General features: G+C 48.6%; 1 protein-coding gene across 3 annotated transcripts; it reads left to right on the top strand.

The window, feature by feature from the left end:
* The first annotated feature begins 3,724 nt into the window (after positions 1-3,724).
* Positions 3,725-17,541, top strand: UMOD (uromodulin). 3 transcript variants are annotated; one of them, XM_036917039.2, is made up of 12 exons: positions 3,725-3,749; positions 3,829-3,906; positions 5,138-5,334; positions 6,507-7,283; positions 7,381-7,488; positions 8,633-8,841; positions 9,835-9,983; positions 11,735-11,980; positions 14,456-14,618; positions 15,218-15,299; positions 16,007-16,048; positions 17,214-17,541. In XM_036917039.2, the coding sequence occupies exons 3-12, from the start codon at positions 5,241-5,243 to the stop codon at positions 17,273-17,275; spliced, it is 1,932 nt and encodes a 643-aa protein (XP_036772934.2). In that variant the 5' UTR covers positions 3,725-3,749; positions 3,829-3,906; positions 5,138-5,240; the 3' UTR covers positions 17,276-17,541. The 3 variants fall into 3 exon arrangements, with proteins under 3 accessions (XP_036772934.2, XP_036772935.2, XP_036772936.2); XM_036917040.2 differs by lacking the exon at positions 3,725-3,749 and having other exon boundaries at positions 4,129-5,334; XM_036917041.2 differs by lacking the exons at positions 3,725-3,749; positions 5,138-5,334.
* Positions 17,542-19,880: the final 2,339 nt, after the last annotated feature.

The following is a 19,880-nucleotide window of genomic DNA, read 5'->3' as shown; positions in this document are numbered from 1 at the left end:
GCCCACTCTTTTCAGCAATACATTAGGTTAATCCTTGAGACCCATTTTTTACTACCATGAGTAACTCACCCATCTGTGATCCCACCCACTTCTCTCTATATGCCTCCACCCGGTTCTGCCCACTGACTCCAGGAGGGCCATAGTATTTTAGGGACCAAGGTCCCCACAAAGCATCTAGGCCTCTCCACTTTCCACCTGTCATGTAAGGCAAAAGCTGTTCGTGCTTTTCCAGGCCTCCCTCCCACCCCTGTGCTCACAAACCTGGCCTGTCAACATCCAAAGCTGGGAACAGCCTGCGGCCCTCCTGGAACTCCCAAGCCAGACGGCCCCAATAGGGGCAGGTGTTAGTATTCAGGACACGGTGCAAGGCTCACCTGCCCTAGACTTAAGGTCATGTGGCAGCTGGTTGGAGGAGGGGTCCACAGGGGCTGCTAGGGCCAAATCACATGGAACAGAGTCAAGGCCGTGAGCCAGAGAATAGATGTGCTCCCTGCAGGCCCCCCAGGTGTCACTGGGGCCTGGAAGTTACAGGTACCTAGTAAGGCAGAAGAGCTGGGTAAGGCAGCTGATGACCCCCTGCTGGACGGCCTTCCCCTTTGGCTCATTTTCTGCCCCCTCAAAACCCACACCACTCTCATAAAAATCCCCTGTGTTCTGCCCAATCAATTTTTCAAAACCCTCTGCCCCTTAGCTTTACTCCCCTCAAAAAGGACCTAAAACCACTTACTCCCCCCAAGGCTCTCTCATGGCCGAGCACAGAATGTTTTTCACCCCAAGGAGTGCAATATATCAGAGGAGTAAATCTGAGGGAGAGTTGGGCTTCTGTGTGGACTTAGCAGCAGCTAGCTGTGTGATGTTGGGGAAGTGATCCTCCCTCTCTGGAGTACAACATGTGCTACCACATTTCACTGTATGAAACAGCAGATGTAAAAGCACTCAGCACAGCTGAGAAGCACTCAGAAAGTGACAGCTGTCAAGTGTCCTATCTGTCAAAGTTGAGAGAAGAGTTTCCAAGAAGATGGGAGCTGCTGAGAAATGGGGGAAAGGTCGGTTCAAAAGCAAGTATTTTTGAGCACCTCTCTGGAAGTAAAAGAGAAAATACTGAATTTGGCAACATGGTTGACTTCAGTAATCTTGGAGAGCAACACTGGTGAAGCTGGCAGGTCAGCAAGCACATGGTGTGAAGTGGAGCGGTGTGTTCAGGTACATCTCTTGAGAAGTTTGGCTCTGAAGAGGTGGCAAACAGGAGGGTGGCTGGGAGGCAGAGGCAGGTGAGAATACTCCAGCAGCTACGACGAAAGGTGCAGGAGGAAAGGATAAGTGGAGGTGAGCAAGAAAGGTTGTCAGAGCACAGACAGAAGGATGCAGCCTTCATCTGAACAGGAGAGGTTATGTGGACGACGAGTCCAGGGGCAGGCAGGCAGACAAGATGAGGGACGTGCTGCTTCCTGGCTCCAGTGATGTATGCCATGCCATCATGAAGTGTGCAGGGCTGGGAAGAGGCTAAGGAGTTTGAAGATCGAGTGGGGAACCAGCCAACTAGAGAGAGAAAGCAGGATGACCCAGCTGTATTGAATAAAGCTGATGCTGACTGACTGATGGCAAGGCCAACAGACTGGGAAACGAGTGCCACTGAAAAATCAGTTTCTTATGCACACAGATCCCAGAGGAGGGGCACATCGCACCTCGGGGTGGAGGGCATACATGGACACACCAGGGTAGGTCTGGGGGCAGAACAAGACTGGGATGTGGGCAAGAGCGCTTCTTGTGGTTTCTGTGAAAAGGAACAGGTGAGGCAAGGTAAGCAGGCTTAGGGTCGGCAACTTTGAATGACTTCAGGAAGCTCTGGGACAGGAATTGTCCTTTGAGGCCTGGTATCTGGCCCTGGAGTGAGTAGGGCAGGTGAATAGTGGCCCTGGAATGAGAGCCACACAAAGCAGGGCTTGGGGTGGGCTCTGCTCGGTTGGTTTGCCCCCCAGAGTCATGCTCTCAGGCCAGCTGTTTGCTGTCTCTAGGAAGCAGTCCTGATCCAGGGCCAGCAAAGCCCCAAGATAGAAAAGCATCAAATACAGAAAGTAGAAAAATGTGGTTATTAGACTTATGAATAGCCTCCAGCCCAAAGTCCCGGTTTTCCTGCCCCTACCCTTTGCCCAGACAAGTCTGGGAGCCACTGGAGCCTTCATCTTTAAGTCATTTAAAGCACACAGGCTTGGCTTTAGTCGGGGCCTCATGTGCACCACCTGAAAAGATATTTGTCATCCGGGATGAGGAAAAGAGTATTAAAAACTTTCATTTTCTTCTTAAGCAGTAGGAAAAAAAAAAGACATATTCTTATAGGGAAGGAAAAAAAAAAAGCAAAGGACACAGCCAGTTCAGAAGAATAAATAATAAACAAATGAAGAAAATAATGTCCTTTTCATCAAAGAATTGCAAAATTAAACAACAACGGGATATTGTTTATCTTTTTGAAGAAGATGAGAGAAAGCAATGCTCAGGGTTAGATCTATGGTGGGATTATAAACAAATTTTAAAAAATCTCTCTGGGATACTATTTAGGGAGGTATCAAAATTCTTAAATTTTGCCACCTGACCTGGAAATTTCCCACCTAAAAAATTATCCTGAGGAAATGATTGCACCAGGTTCCAGTGGTTACCTCACCATTAAACAGGACAGAATGAGAAAGGTCCTAAAAATGTGAAGGCAGTAGGTCACTGTTATATTTCCTGCTCAGCCCACATCCACACACATCTGATTTTTCTCAGTGTGATTGACTCTTAGACTGGATTGGCATTTACATGGGACTGGGTCAGGAGACATGGGGTTGAACCCAGGCTCTGTCATTTTCTACCCTGTGGCTGTACATCAGTGAAGCAGCTCTGGCAGTAACTTCCATGGACAGAATCATTCCTGCATGTCTTCACCTGCATCACCTCCTTCAACCACCATAACAATGCCGGGAGATGGGTTTTCACATTTTATCAATGAAGAAAATGACCTCGGGAAGATTAAGAAATGAGTCTACAGGGACACACTAAATGCTGATCAGGATTCAGATCAACTAATTCCAAAGTCAGTCTATTCACTCATGAAATTAACCATCTCCCAACGGACCTCCCCTCACAGGAACTCAGATTTCTTGTTTCATAAAGTGAGTCTGGTCTGGTGATGTCTGACTTTCAACCATTCTTAGCTCCTCTCCTGCTCATGTCTGGATCCCAGCAGAGCTGGCAGAGCTGTGAGGATAGCATGGGCTTGAGAAGGATGCCCTCACCACAGGGAACCCAAGTGACCACAGATACAGGCCCCAGTGGGGGCAATGAACTCCCCTTTTCTCCTAGTGCAGCCTGTCTTCAGATACTGGCCTCTGCCTGGCTCCCTGGGTCCACCTTGTCCTTTCCAGTGACCAAGAAAAAGCCCAGTACCTTGGCACTGATTTCCCAGTTAATGTCTAACTAAGGAATCTCTTTATTCCCAAAGGTACAAAACAGAGGCCTTGTATTTGCAAACACAAGTGTGACCCCAAATGTCAATTACTTGGAGTCTCTATTAAGAAAAAGAATAACAACTTCACAGCCTAGAAAGGAAAAACACTGTACCAAGAGGGGAAAATGTCCCACCTCAAAAAAAAACAATCTCAAAAAACAGAACCAGAGAATCATGGGAAGAGAGACTGGCAGTCAGGGGTGGGTATATATATACAGGGGGGCACACACTTGTAAACAGATTAATTCTACCTTTCTGGCTTCAGGTAAGGCTCTCTGCAGTGCTCTCCTCTCCTAGCTACTTCTCCCCCATCTAGTCTTCTGCTAATTCCCCTTCTGTTTTAGGGAATTTGGAGAGAGAATTGAGAGATTGGACACTTGAGTCAGACCTGGATTGAGTCATTACTCTGGAGACTGTTTTTGGTAGGTCAATCTCCCTCTCTCTGAGCCTGTCTTTTCCTAAAACCAATGATTATTATGTTTTCACTCATTCAACAAATACTAGTTAGGTGCCTACTCTACCAGGCACTGGGCATATAGCTGTGAACAAGAGCTCCAGCAAATTGCTTTGCTTCTCATCTTAGTTAATCCCCATGACAATGTGCAGTTTGGTTATTAACCACTATACTGTTTTCCAAACTACAGGTCACAACCCATTCGTGGATCATGAAATCATTTGTGGATTATATCCAGTTTTCTTTTTTAATTTAACAGAGTGTCAGTGAGCAAGGCACACAGTAATGATAAGGATTTTATAGAAGTTTTATTTCTCATGTGGATGTGCTTACATGTGAAAGCATGCACACCCACAAGCCACCGCACTGGGTCAGGGCATAAAATATTCTCCTTAGAGCAGATCATGGTCGCAGAGGCTTGAAAAACACTCCTCTACAACAAGTTCTTTGGTCCCAGGGACTTTAAAGGAGCCTGGCACACCACAGGCACTCAATCTGTGAAAGGAATGATCCCTGTTTTATAGATGAGGAAACTGAGTCTTAGCAAATTGAAATAACTTGCCCAATGTCACACTGTTAGTGACTGTAAAAACAGGGACTCATTGGGGGTAACAGTATCACCCATCTAGGATTATTTCACCCAGCTGGGCAGAATAATAAGCGACCACTCTGGAAACATTAAAGTGCATTGTGAAGGTAAATCACCTCTCCAGTTACTTATCTCAAGCTATTTCTTTACCATAAGTGAGTTGCATGAAGTCAGGGTCTTGTCTGTCACATTAACTGATTTCCTTGGTGAGGAGCTCCCTGTTTGGCACATAGTAGCTACTCAATAAATGATGTAAAGTAAATAAATGAATCTGGGCAATTTGAAAGTTTCCTAGCAGGGCATCAGGAGTTGGCGACCTCCAATAAGACGGTGAGTCCAGAACACTATCCCATTTTGCTGCTTATTGCTTCAAATGAGAGACTCAGTTCTTCCACTGTGCTGAGACTAGGGGGGCCGAGACTGGATGCGGGTGGGAGAAAGGGTGGGGCCATTGGGGGGAAACTCCACCAAAGCAAGGGCCAAAGCGCCACACACTGTTTGTAGGTAAATGGCATCTCCTGGAGTTGTGCAGTGCACAACCAGAGCACCCCTCCCAACTGTGGGGAGGGGAGCTGGAGCGAGTGTTGATCACTTCCATCTCTGTTCACAGGAGCTCAGGCATCAGGTACAGGGAGGAAACCCCAAGGGGCCACCTGTCCTTGCCTTTGGGCAGGTCCTCCCCAGACCAGAAGTAGCTGTGAAGAGCATAAAGGATGAGGTGGCTGTTCTCTCCCACCTCTTTGCGGATAGAAGTGGTGGTGACTTCTTGGGTTGTCATAGCTGTAGCCACTGACACCTCAGAAGCAAGTAAGCTGTGTGTGTGTGTGTGTGTGTGTGTGTGTCTGTGGGGTGTGTATGTATGCATGCACATGTGTGCACAATGCTGCCCTTAGCAGGGGAGGCTTTGATAACCTCTCCTACCATGCTCAGGATTTGCATGATTTATTCTAAATCCATTTCTTATACTATAATGTACACAGGGCCCTCTTGGGCGTTTTGCTAAAATGCAGGTTCTTTCGGTAAGGCTGGAGTGGAGCCTGAGACTGTATTTCTGAGCAGCTCACAGGTACTGCTGATGGTGTGGCGCTTGGGTCAGACACTGAGCAGCAAGAGTCTAGAACACACTGAGGCCCCTGGTGCTTTACTGAAAGGCCAGGGACATACTCGACCACACTGGAGATCCGAGCACACCCAGGTGGCTTCCAGACACCACCACCACCCCTTTCACAGCTGAGAGGTCATTCCCCCGGGCTGTATGCTGCCCTCAGAGGCTTTCAGGAGAAGGGTGCTGGGCACCTCCAGAGCTGAAGTACTTTGTCGCACAGAAAACACCACGGTGGGGTTGTGGTTAAGGACACACACTCTGTAGTCTGGCCACCTGGGCCTGTGTCTTGGCTCTGCTGCCTACCAATAGAGCAAGGAGCTTAGCCCTTCTGAGCCTCAGTTTCCTCATCTTTCAGAGAAGGGTAAAGACAAAAGTGGGCAGGATTCAATGAGATAAGGAATGAAAAGTGTGCACTCCAGCATCTGGCACATAAAGTTAAGTGCTTAATAAGGGATAGCTCCTTATCGTCACTGTGAGTGCTGTCGTGGAGGAAGACACAGCGTGGGACTGCCACTGCCAGGTACGGTAGATGGTCTTCAGAGAGGAGGCAGGGAAACAGATCTGAGAAAAAGGCCTAAAATGTGCAAAGGTGGGCATAGGGTGACAGGGTCACATAAACCCAGCCAAAGTGTCAAGAACTTCCTTATTCTTCTGCATGTGGAAATATGGGTATTTTACAAGAAGGCACAGGTAGAAGGCGAGGCTTAACACAGAATGAAGGGTGGAAGTATAGACATCAGGGAAGTTTTGTTTGGGGGGCGGTCGGCTAGGGATAAGTCTTAAAGGACATGGATACCCTAAGGGATGCAGGAGGAGTCTCTGGCTGGCCATAGGCCCAGCTGCGCCCTGTGAGGCTGAGCCTTTCTGTCTGCAGGAAGCTGCTCTGAATGCCACAGCAACGTCACCTGCATGGAGGATGGGGCTGCCACCACATGCTCCTGTCAGGAGGGTTTCACTGGCAATGGCCTAGTGTGCATGGACCTAGATGAATGTGCCATTTTGGGGGCACACAACTGCTCAGGGGACAGCAGCTGCGTGAATACGCCGGGCTCCTACACGTGCGTCTGCCCTGAGGGCTTCCACCTTAACCCCGGGCTCGGCTGCACTGACGTGGATGAGTGCGTGGAACCAGGGCTCAGCCACTGTCACACCCTGGCCACCTGTGTCAACAGCCAGGGCAACTACTCATGCGTGTGTCCCGAGGGCTACTGGGGGGACGGGTGGCACTGTGAGTGCTCCCCGGGCTCTTGCAGGCCGGGGCTGGACTGCGTGCCTGAGGGTGACATGCTCGTGTGTGCTGATCCGTGCTGGACGCACAGCATCCTGGATGAGTACTGGCGCAGTGCCAGCTACGGGGCGGGCTATGCCTGTGACTCCAAACTGAGCGGCTGGTACCGCTTCGTGGGGCCAGGCGGCATGCGCCTGGCTGATACTTGTGTGCCTGCCCTGCGCTGCAATACGGCCGCGCCCATGTGGCTCAATGGCACGCACCCATCTAGTGATGAGGCCATCGTGACCCGCACAGCCTGTGCGCACTGGAGTGGCCACTGCTGCCTGTGGGATGTGCCCATACAAGTGAAGGCCTGTGACGGTGGCTACTACGTCTACAACCTGACAGCACCTCCCGTGTGCCATCTGGCGTACTGCACAGGTGAGCAGCGTCTCCTCTCAACCCCCTCCAGGCCTGGATGGGCACCACGTGGGGCTGGGGGCATCCTTGTTGACTATCTGTGTCTGTGACTGTGCAGACCCCAGCTCAGTGTTGGGGACGTGTGAGGAGTGCAGCATAGATGAGGACTGCAAATCGGATAGCGGCAGATGGCGCTGCCAGTGCAAACAGGACTTCAACATCACTGGTGAGGCCAGTAGGGAGGAGGCGAGGAGCTGGGAAATGTCAGTGACTGGGCAAGGTACACATTCCTGCGTGTGACTTGGGGCGTGTGGGGATGACCCAGGGCATGCATTATCATCCAATCTGAGTGAAAAGCCCATTGAGGAATACCCATTAAAACGAGCAAGAAGCTCTCTGGACTCTCAGAGTCTCCCTTTAGTTGATCTCAAAGCTCCCAAAGCTTGGGGGCCCTCTCTCTCACTGCAGCCTTCTTTCTGAGACTACCACACCACAGTGGATGCACAGGTGGCTGCCCCCTGTTGGCCAAAGGCTACCTGAGCCATAAACCTGCAGCACAAGAACACAGGAGGTGACCAGTCTGTGGTTTCTTGGGCCAGGCCCTCCTCTGACCAGCTGAAAACCCTGAGCAGGGAGGGCCTGGCCATCTCTAAGGCTCAATTTCCCCATAGGTACAATGAATGAAGCAGGGTAGTACTTCCCAAACTTCAGCCATGATTTTAGTCTTATCCAAGTACCAATTTTACAGTTTTGCTTTATCTAAGCACTACTTACACTGTGATTTTTAGTATTAACTTGTTTTTCTTCAGTTTGATTGAATCCTTCTACTTAAGCTTAGGGCACTGATGGTCTCTACTGTGTCTGTCTGTGGCAAGTAATATCTCAGATAGAAGGTAACACTAAGAATGAATACAATGAAAGAACGTAATTAAATTCCAGCAGCTGGGTCATACTTCAGTTTTTAAAAGTTTAAATTTAAAAAAGAAATTAGGAAAGATACCGCATAAACAGCTAGTGAGGACTGCCTCTTTGACATAGAAAGAATGGAAAGAAATTGCAGTTAACATATTAACTTGTTTGCTGTTTTGTTTAGTTTTACTGGGATTCAATGTTATTTGATGTGGAACCAGTGAACAACCCCAAAATGATACTGTTTTTTGTATACAGCCCACCCGTGGGGTAACACGGGGCTGGTGGTTGGCTGTTTGGAGTCACATCTTGGGTCTCCGTCACTCTGAGGGGGACACACAGTGAGATCACCCAAGGCTCCACTGAGAGCCAGCCTGGCCGGCAGGGCCTGAGCCCTGGGGCTGTGCTGGACCCGAGCAGTGGTCACGGGCCTCCAATTCTGCCTTCTCTGTCCATTCCAGATTTTTCCCTCCTGGAGCACAGGCTGGAGTGTGGGGCCAGTGACATCAAGGTGTCCCTGGGCAAGTGCCAGCTGAGCAGCCTGGGCTTTGAGAAGGTCTTCATGTACCTGCATGACAGCCAGTGCTCAGGCTTCAAGGAGAGGGGCGACCGGGACTGGATGTCTGTGGTGACCCCAGCCAGGGATGGCCCCTGTGGGACGGTGCTGACAGTACGTCCCAGCCAGTGTGGGGCAGGGTCAGAGCACTGCCTGGTTCAAGCCCGGCTCTACCACTTCCCACTTGTATGAGCTTGAGTGTGTTTTTTAACCTGGCTGTGCCTCAGTTTCCCCAACTATAAAATAGAATAATAACAGTACTTCCTTCATAGCATTGTTCACAGGGTTAAATGAGCTAACATGTGACTTGATAAGACAGTGACTGGCCCATAGTAAGAGCTTAGTAGATATAAGCTTCAGATGAAGAGGGCCATCCATGGTGATGGATCCCCATCCTACAGATGGGAAAAGTAGGGCCCAGACAGGGCAGTGGTGGTCCTAAGCCACCAAGTATCAGTACGGGGTTCAGGAGGAGGCCTGTTTGTCTCTGGTGGTCCTGGCCCTGGAAGACAGGGTCTGCTTCACTGGTGCTGGGAAAACCAGGACCTCGCCTACAAAGGCCTCAAAAGGGACTCAGGAGCCAATGTGTGTGACTCCTCTTCCCTTCTACTCCGTTCCCTCCCCAACCCCCCCCAGAAAGAAAACGAAAGAAGCCAAAGAAAGGAAGAAATAAATTAATTAATTGTCCTTGGCTAAGCATGGTGTTTGGAATTCTGCCATGAGTGGGGAGTCTACACATGGTTTTTAGTCTTTTTAGTGTTCAAGAGAAAAGCACGGCCTGGAGCAAAGAGCCCAGGCTTACAGGTCCTGTGTCCAGTGGATGTAACTCAGGGCTGCTCAGTTTCTATGAGCCTCCGTCTCCTTGCCCCAAGGCAGGAGGTGACAGCCCTGACCTTAGGGTCATTGAAAAGGCTAACAACACAACGGTGCAGGAGGAGCATTAGCTCAGGGCTTGGCACGTGATACATGCTCATAAATGGCCGCTGTCGGAACTATGGATTATGGAAACTGGGAGGGCAACTCACGGATGGGTGGCGGGAAGAAACTTCTTTGGTTTTGAGTCCTACTCAGATTCTCATGCCTCTTTCTCCCACCCTCCCTACACAGAGGAATGAAACTCATGCCACGTACAGCAACACCCTCTACCTGGCAGATGAGATCATCATCCGTGACCTCAACATCAAAATCAACTTTGCCTGCTCCTACCCACTGGACATGAAAGTCAGCCTGAAGACCTCCCTGCAGCCAATGGTCAGGTGCGGCCAGAGAGAGTCCCCAGGGCCCGGGCCAGCTCCACCCAACGACTGCAACAGTGTAGCCCAGTGGAGGAGCCCAGCCGGGAAGTATGGAGCCCGGAGTCAAATCCAGCCTCTGTCACCTAATAACCAGATGGCTTTGGGAAGTGACAGCCCCACTCTGGGTGTGAGCTTTCTCATCTGTGAAATGGGTTTAGCAATACTTGTACGGCCCTTCTAGAAGCACAACAGTGCTCTGCAGATGTGAATCAAATTTTAGGGTCTCTGGCTTATCAGAGGGTAAGGTCATTGGACTGGAGGGAAGGCGGGAAGGCTCTCAGTGCAGATCTGCTATGGGGTTTTGGGCTGTCATATCCCATATTTTGACCTCAGTTTCTTTCCTTCACTATATATAGGAGTTTGATTGAAGAGAGGTTTACCAATTATGCTCCTTGGAGTTTGAGGGTCTTTAAGGAGGTGCCTTGGAGAGTCCTGTGGGGTGAACCAGAGAAGTTTTACCCATACTGGGAACCACAAGGAGGTTTATTATTTTAAAAAAATTAAAAAGAGCCCGTTGCTGAATAAAATGGAAAGTCTTTGAATAGGATGAATCACAGATCAATGATGCTGATGTTGGAAAAAATTATAGTTGCAATCATTCCAAGCATTTATTAAAAGCAGACTGTATGTTAGGCATTGCACTAAGTGCTCTACTTGGAACGTCTCATTGAAATCCTAGAGCACCCTAGGAAGGGTGGGTAATTATTGTTTAATTCCCATTATACGGATGAGGCAATGGAGGCTCAGAGAAGGCTGAGTAACTGGTTTGCAAAATCTAGTAAGTGGCGGAGCTGGGATTCAAACCTAGGCCATCAGGCTCAGAGCCCCCACTCTGCCACGACCTTCACACTGAAGCTCGCCCATGGCTACATGTTCTCTGGGCCAACCAGACTCAGGGAGGGCAATAGGCACTGATGAAGGTGCGTGGCTGATCTGGGGGAAGAAGGCTGCTCACCGCCTGCCTTTGGCTGGAGCATCCCATGGCCCAGCAGTGCCCTGGAGCAGTGTGGCCATGCCCCAGGCCTGGTAGACTCCAGGGAACAACACATCTGTGTGCAAATGACACAGTCCAACTCTGAGTCCAAACCAATAACCCAAGTGTCATCTGTAAAAAGGACTTCTGCATTACTGAGTATTTCTCAGGCTCCTTATTTTCTGTGGTATCCATCTGTCCTTTATTTGATTACTCTGTGACATCTACAACATCGTGGCTATTTTCAATACGGTTAAACACAACCTATCTTAAAAGCCCTAGTCTTCTGCTGAGCTGGAGTCAGAACTCTGGTGTAGGCCTAGAGCATTCATGGCCCATCCTCTGAACTGTCCCAGGTTGAGACCAAAGACGGAACCTAGGTGATTCCCTTGAGAATCTGTTCGCTGTACTTCTTGAAGGCAAGGGCCACCAAGGGACGGGGTGGACACATTACAGAAAATGTGGTCTGGATCAGCAGCCACACATCACCTGGGAGCTTGTTAGAAATGCGCAACCTTGATCCCCACTCCAAACCCACAGGAACAGAACCTGCATTCCAACAAGATCTCAAGGTGACCCCATGGGGGCTCACTGCAGTTTGCAAAGCAATGGTCCATGCATTCCAGTCCTACTGCTGGAGAAAAATGCAGATAACTGCCCAGGAATGCCACCAGCAAGGGTGGCCCATCTGTCACTGTTTCCAGCTCTGGGTCTCATATCAGCCTTTCCCTCACTGCAGCTTCCTGAACATCAGTGTGGGCGGGACGGGCATGTTCACTGTGCGGATGGCGCTCTTCCAGAACCCTGCCTACACGCAGCCCTACCAAGGATCCTCGGTGACCCTGTCCACTGAGGCCTTTCTCTACGTGGGCACCGTGATAGATGGGGGTGACCTGTCCCAGTTTGTACTGCTGATGACCAATTGTTACGCCACGCCCAGCGGCAACGCCACAGACCCCTTGAAGTACTTCATCATCCAGGATCGGTAAGACCCGTGGATGGGATTGTTGGGGAGGGGGTGGTCTTTGGACTTGGATGGGGAAAAGTGTATCTTTATATTATTAACTTCTAGGTGAAAGTTAGCATTGCCATCCATTATGAACACAGGCAACAAACCACAGGATTAGCCGGACTTGTGAAAACATTTACACACATCAATACTTTTCAATCACTGTACTATTAGAATTTCTACTAGTTATTATTATTGATTAGCAAATACAAATACTTACAAATATATTTTGTATGTGATGCATAAATCAATATTTATATGGCAGACATGTAAATATACAATGCATTATCAAATGTTTTAATATTTTGGGAACTATACTTCAGTTTAACTGGTTTCCTTCATAACCTAATGTACTTTATTTTATGCATTTAAAATATTATTTTTGAGGAGGGATGCATGGGCTTCCCCAAAGGCAAGGGTGGAGTGGGTGTCCAGGACTCAGAAAAGGTTAAGAAACCTGATCAAAAGGCATGCCCAAGACAGGAGGCAGGCTGGCACTTGGCCAGGAGGAATGAGGAGGGGGCATAGTTAGCTAAGGGCCTTTTGATCCAGGAAGGACACAGGTGAACTGCTTTGCACTCAAGAGAACTTAGGAACTGTGACCACACCATGAGAGAGTAAGTCCCATTTTCATTCATAAATCAAACAGATATTTTTGGAAGCTTACTAGGTGCCAGGCTCTGCCCTCATCCGGCTGATACTCTAAGGGGGAGACCAACAAATATAAAAAAGTGAAATATATAGCATGTCAGTAGTAAAGGGGCTACAGAAAAACCAGAAGCAGGGAAAGGGGAGGGAGGGGCGTTTGCAATTTTAATAGCACCGTTAGAGAAAGCATCCCTGAGAGATGGTACCTATTCCTGTTTCAAGTCCCTTAGAATCTGCCTGGTTACACCCAGGGGAAAGTCTCGGTCGGTGCTTATCTGACAGTCACACTTCTCTGTTATGGGCCAGTCTCCCTTTGCAACAAAAAGAAAGCAGAAGTCTGTTTTAGGGCTTTTTGCAGTCAACAATGTTTAACTAAAATTTAGTAGCACTGTTTTCTTTGTATTTATTTGCATGGTCATGTTTTATTTATGGCAAGTGATACTGCCTTGCTATTTGTGGTCATGATCTGCAGATGCTTCTAAAAATTAGATGTATTTCAGTAAAAATGTGAGATTTAAAGAAAAATGGCAATTAAATAATAATAATAATACAGATGTTGGGAAACACAGGAAAACATTCCTGAAGGCGGTATCTAGATAAGGCAAAAAAAGAACTGAAATTGGGGAAAAGTTGGCCTCACCTTGATTGGGGCACCATGGAGAGTTGGGTTCACACCCTGGCTTTGCTCTCACTCAGTTCTGAGACACAAGTCAGCTCCTCTGCCTGAAGAGTCACATTCTCATGTGTGAAATCACATGCATAAATCACACCTACTATCCAGCTATTTGAAACTTTTCTTTCTGAGTAAAAAAGTATAACATGGACATTGTGGAAAGTCTGGAAAGGTTTGAAAAAGAAGCAGGAAGAAATGCTGGGTGTGTGTGGAAGCCGACTCGAGGACCACCTGTCAAGGGGAGGTAGCAGGATATCAGGGGATGTATAAGGAAGACACCAGGTTGGGGGGCAGAATGGCTAGAGGCGACACCTGGATGCCCTGCGTGGGCTGACAGTCTGCAGCTGCCAAGGGCCACACTGGATGCCACTCTCTCTGCTTTGCAAGAGGTAGGTGCCCTTAACCTCCAGGCTTTCATTTTGCCAAGTGGAGTTTGCACTTTTGGAATTGGATCTGAATTGCGGGGCACACAAAGCAGAGAGTAAACACCACCCCGAGAAGTCCCTTTCTCAGTTCTTCCTCTGTGTAATCAGCATTCAGCCCTTCTAAATCAATGTTGAGCAAATAGTGTGAGATAGCAGAGGGGACACCCAGTCTGCCTGCCCAGAGGGCCCCTGTGGTCTGACCCAGCCCAGCACACACCTGAGTTCTGAATGTGCACCTCTGAGTTTCAGTGCAATGGTGTATGCCTACAGATGGGTGCACACACTCCAGTCTCACCAGTGGGCCTCAGGACTCAGAAATTCCATTCTTACAATTAGCACCAGGCATATAGTCGAGAGCCATTAAATGGTAGGTAGTAATCCCTGAATGCCATTTCCTGGGAAATCAGGAAGTGCTAAATTTGAAATAGATTACATTTTTACTTTAGCATCATATCTATGTGGCATCAGCGGTGTGCCCCATATGTTAGTAAGCATTTTGAAAAATTAACTCATTTAATTTTCACGACTACCTTATGATATGGGTTACAATGATTATTCCCTGCATACAAATGGAGAAACCAGAGCACAGAGAGGTGGAGTAGATTGCCCAAGGTAACCACAGCTACAGTGGGTAGAGCAGGATTTGAACCCAGGCAGTCAGAGTGTTTGCTTAACTGATCATATTATGTGACATAACCCTCCCAGATGTCCACACACCCGGGACTCAACCATCCAAGTGATGGAGAACGGGGAGTCCCCTCAGGGCCGATTTTCCATCCAGATGTTCCGTTTTGCGGGAAACCACGACCTAGTCTACCTGCACTGTGAAGTGTATCTCTGTGACACCATGAGTGAGAAGTGCAAACCTGTGAGTCACCTCCCCTCCCTCAGCCTGTTTGCCATGCCCTCCCCCTCCCCTGTCTCTCCCTCGCCTCAAAGTCTAAAAGAAAACCAATGAACATTTCTGCTGTGTTTCTCTTTAAGTACAGAAATACAATGAGCAGTAAGAGGGGGCGAGTGTGGCCAGGTAGGAGACTTAAGCTCTTGGGCGCTCAGGTGGGATCAGAGCAGGATGACAGGCTGATAAATGTTCCCGCTTATCTGCACGCTTGTGTTCTAATAACAGAAGCTGACATTTTAAAGCACCGTGTACACCTTATCTATGTTAATTTAACTTTTTAATTTTTCACAACTCTAAAGGGAGGTATTTTACTAGTCTCCTTTTCTATATGGGGGGAGAGGCTCAGAGAACTTAGGTGAGTTTCCTAAGATCATGCATCTAACAAATGGTAGAGGTGGGACCCGAACCCTGGCGTATGGATCCCTTGACAATTCCTGCCTCCACCACCCTCAGGCCCCAGCCCGAGGCAGGAGGATGCTCCCCTGAGGGGTGCTGCCCACTCCCCATGGCAGGACCACATTCAGTCTCTCTCACCGAAGGGTTTCTTTGTCACCCTGTCCCTGCAGACCTGCTCTGGGCCCAGGTTCCGCAGTGGGAGCATCACAGACCAAACCCACGTCCTGAACTTGGGCCCCATCGTACGGAAAGGTGAGCGCCGCTGCCTCCCCCATGTTCCTGGTGGGGAATATTCTCTGGATATGAGGAGGGATGACAGAGCCAGCCACTTAGGAACTAAAGGACTGGAGCAATGGCTTCTGTGGGGCAAGGTGGACTATACGCTGCCTTTCTTTTACCAGTTCCTAGTCTTCCATTCATTTGTTCACTGCACAAACATGTTCTTGTACCTATTGTGTACCGGGCCCCATGCAAGTGGTTGGGGACTTCGTGGTAAGTAAGAACAGACACAGCCCCAGCTTACACGGGGGTTATGGCCAGTCAGGGAGACATTATTCAAATCGAGGAGGGATTAGCTAAGGGGGGGGGGGAGGCGGTGGGAAGGGACCCCAGAGAGAGGGTCCAGCACAGGCCAAAGGCCTGTGGTTGGGTGAACGCAATCTGCTAGGGGAACTGAGGAAAGGCCAGCAGCTGGGAGGAGGAGGAGATCAGTGTGGGCTGACTTTCATACATGGGTGCAGATCATGTGAGGCCTTGCAGTTTCTGCTAAGGTTTTAGGCCTTTCTCCTGTAGGCAGCAGGAAGCCCCTGAAGGGTCCAAAGCAGGGAAGTGACATGATCAGATCTGGATTTCAAAAAGACCACTCCGGCTGCACGGAGAAGAGCAGATTGAAGGGGCATCCCTATGGCTTCTTGCTAACCCCATGCCTTCTTGTGCTGATCCTTCTCTTTCCCTTACAGGTATCCAGGCCACTGTCTCCAGGGCTGCTTCCAGTGGCTTGGGTAAGTTCAGGCCTTCTTTTCAGAGGGACCTGTACCAGAACTTTCCTCTGGGGCTTAAATCTGTGGGCCCACTTGGTCTGAGCTCCGAAGACGCAACTGCATCTATGGACATCCCTGGGCCTGGGGCTGTACACACACCTGTGCTGCCTCATAATAGTGCTTGTGCGTGCTCAGCCGCAACATACACAGGCAGCAAATGAGAACATACACCATCTAGACATGTTTGCACACACATATACATACCAGGTCACATGCACACATTTGTATTTGGACACACAGATGCACTGACAGCTGGCGTTGCATGTATGCATATTTCCATGTACAGACATATACACACTTATTAAAAGCCTGTGCACACCAGACATGCACACATACTCTAGATCTGTACCTTGGGCATTTCCTGAAGATTCATGGCTCACCTCTAACACCGTTTTCAGGATTCATTCAATGGTGACAAATGTATGTTGAGTGCTACTACAGGCCAAGCACCATGCTTAGTTCCAGGATGAACGCAACAGACAAACAAGAAACCCTGTCTCTCTGCTTCTCTGCTCCTCTGACCATAAAGGCCAGGAACTGGTAGCACTCCTATGGCCCCTGATTTTCATGGGCACTGAATTGTCTAAAAATCTGGATGAAAAGTGAATCCATGTAACTATTGCCTTTCTTGGCTTCTGGCACCTAGATCCAGAACTAGGGTAACAAGGTGGTAGACTAAGTTGTTGTACCAACATTGTGTTTGACCTGAGCTAGTTCAACCCAGTATGAGTGAGCCTGGAGCTGGTGAGTCAGGGTATTCCTAAGAGGCTTGTTCTCTGTGAACATCCCAAGGTCACCAAGGATGGTTGAACAGATTGGGCACTGCACGAGACTTCCCTTTTGAGGGGAGACCAGGCCCAGTACCAGAGGAAAGGCTGCCTTCTTCAAATTAGCCCACTTGGTCCAAATGGGTTCCAAAGAGGGTAACTTCCCTATTTTTACACTGAGACTGATACCTTTTTCTAATTGGTTTTTAGGGCAGATAAAGAGAAAGTTTCCTTTTTCTAATTGATGAGCCCAGAGAGGTGACATTTCCTAACTGGTCAGTCCAGACAAGGCATCTTATGTTAGTTCTGCGCAAGGCTCATCAGTATTAGCAGTGGCCCTATAATCGCTTTCTTTTCAGGGCTCCTACAGGTCTGGCTGCTTCTGCTTCTGTTGGCATCCTTGACCCTGATGTCCCAGTGACTGGCAGCCAGAAACCCTGGGCTCTGTGGCTACCAACTCACCGCCTGTTGGCTGCGGAGGCGATGCAGGCGAGTGTTCCAGCCACAGAAAAGGGAGCTCACCTTTCAGTCAACCCGCCCCTATTTTGTCCCATTGAATCCTTGCTATTGAAAAACAGCTGTGTCTTTAAATCCTGCCTTCTCTCAAAATGCAACCTGTCCCACATCTGCACATGAGGCCCCTGTCTCCTTAAAGAGTATGGAAAAATAATAACTTTAAAAGCCCAATCTTTGAAGTCATTTATTCATTCAGCGAGTATTTATTGAGTGCTTTGTGTCATGTAGGGACTGCCTGTGGTGCTGATGATTCCATGTGATTCCATGATGAAAAAAACCAGACTCCATTCCTACCCTGATTCTGCTGTGTGACCTTAGATAAGTTAAACAATGTCTCTGAGCTTTATCCATCCATAATCTTATCCACCCATCCACCCATTCATTCATTCAAGAGATATTTGCTGAGCAACTATTAGGAGCCAGGCACTGTGCTAGATCTGGGGATACAGCAACGAACAAGTCAGACACAATCCCTGCCCACCTGGAGCTTATGGTCTGGTGGGGGAAGTGATAACAAGTGTGACTGGCAGAAACAGAAGGCACCACAGGTGCTGCTGCTTCTGTATAATGTGGATAATACTGGTGCCCACACAGGGTTCATTCAGTTTTTCCAGAACATTTATTTGAGCATCCACTATGTGCAAGACACTCTGCTAGGTGCGGGAGAAACCCTAGTGAACCAGGCAGACGTAGTCCCTGCCTTCTGGAGCCTCACAGTCCTGAGGCCGATGTATCTGACACCTGCTGGGAACCTCCTCTGTCCACCATACCTCTCCCTCCCAATCCTGAAGATGGAGCAGCAGCAGAAAGCAGACCTGTTACTCCTATCGGGAGGAGAGGCTTTGCAAGGGGGCTCCAGGGAGCTCTTCCAGGCATGCTCAGAACCAAGAGATCACTGGGCCTGGGAGACCTAGATAGCCCAAGGGTCTCTGGACTTTTTTGCCAAGAGGGCCAAAAGAAGCCAATGCCAATGGGAAATATCTGCACAGATGCCAGCTGCTTCCCCGGACTCCAGCTGTGGCTTTCCTTGAGAGACCAAGGTCCCTTATGACCCCAGGGAAAGCCACACGTGTGTATCAGCAAACCAGGGCAGCATATCTTGAGTTAAGGGACCACATACGTAGACGTGAACTGAATCCCCGTGACTTTATGTAAGAGCTTTATGTAGGGAGTCCCTGGTGCAAAGCCCAGCCCTGTCCACGGTCAGCCCATGGTCAGTTGTGCCTGGCTAGACCATGTGCAGATTCATCTGTACTTTGACTCAGGTACAACAGAACATAAAGAAAAATAAAATCAAGGGCCAAAGGCCAGAGTAAGGGAAAAGAAAGCAAATTAGAATTAATCCTTTCATCTCTGTTCCCTGTCTTTTCCTTTCCTTTTTTCCCCTTTCTTGTTTTTTATATCAGTTAATTATTCAGCTTAATATTCAATAGACATTTTGATCATGAATTCAATGCCCAGCATTTTTATAGGTATGAAGGAAACAGCAAGTAATCAAAACAGAGCCCTTGCTGGTAGGGAGCTTATGTTTAAAAGGGCGATACAGTTATACAATAATTAGTGAAAGGTCAGGTAGTGGCAAGCATTTTGGGGAAAAAAACGAATGGAGAGTAGAGTTGTGGAGTGTTACTTATACAGGATGGTCAGGGAAGGTCTCTGATAAATGAGGCTTACAGAAGTAAGAAAATGAACCAGAGGGATATCTGAGGAAGAATATTATAAGCAGGTGCAAAGGCCCTGAGGCAGGATTTTTTTACCTTTCCACCAAGGTTTGATTAAGACTTGAACAGCCATTAATTTGAGGTCTCACTTACAGGAGAGGGTCTGAAGCATGCATGTTGTGGGGTTTTTCCCATTTGTTTACTCAGCAAGTACTTCCTGGGTGCTGGTGAGAACTGCCAGGACAGGACCCCTGTCCACAAAGATCCCTGCCTTCAGAGGCAGACAGATAAGTTAGCAGGTAACTGAATGTGACTGCAATCATCCCAGATGGCACAGAAGCAGAGAAGAGAAGCACCAGCAAGCCTGTGGAGTTTAGGAAAGGCTTCCTGGAGGAGGTGAATCTGAATGATAGTTAGTGGGAGGCTGGGTTTGGTATGATCCAGGTACAGGGGACAGCATATGCAAAGGTTTGGAGGTGAAGGAGAGTTCAGAGAAGCACATACTGGCCAGAGCACAGAAGGTATGTAGAAGAGGTAGGAGTTGTGCACAGGGGTCCGATCCCAGGAAGCACAGAGTGCCAGGAGTGAGGGAAAATGCTAAGATGATACTGGGGTATCTGCCTGCAGGGGCAATTACAGAGCCAGAGGGGACAGGAATGAATGCAGGAGACCCATCAGGCAGCTGTTAAAATCATCCTCATAACAGGTGGTGATGACCTGAATTAGGGCTGGTGACGTGGGTTTGAAGAAAAAGGATAGAGTCAGGAAATATTTGGAAGGTTGAGTGGTTATGATTTGGTGATTATTGGAAATGAGAGGCTGAGGGAGAAGGGAATCCAGGTTTCTAGC

This window comes from Manis pentadactyla, chromosome 10 (genome assembly GCF_030020395.1).
Source record: "Manis pentadactyla isolate mManPen7 chromosome 10, mManPen7.hap1, whole genome shotgun sequence".
Classification (NCBI taxonomy): Eukaryota; Metazoa; Chordata; class Mammalia; order Pholidota; family Manidae; genus Manis; species Manis pentadactyla.
Note: the sequence above shows the minus strand (reverse complement) of the source record. Positions and strands in the feature narration are given on the sequence as shown.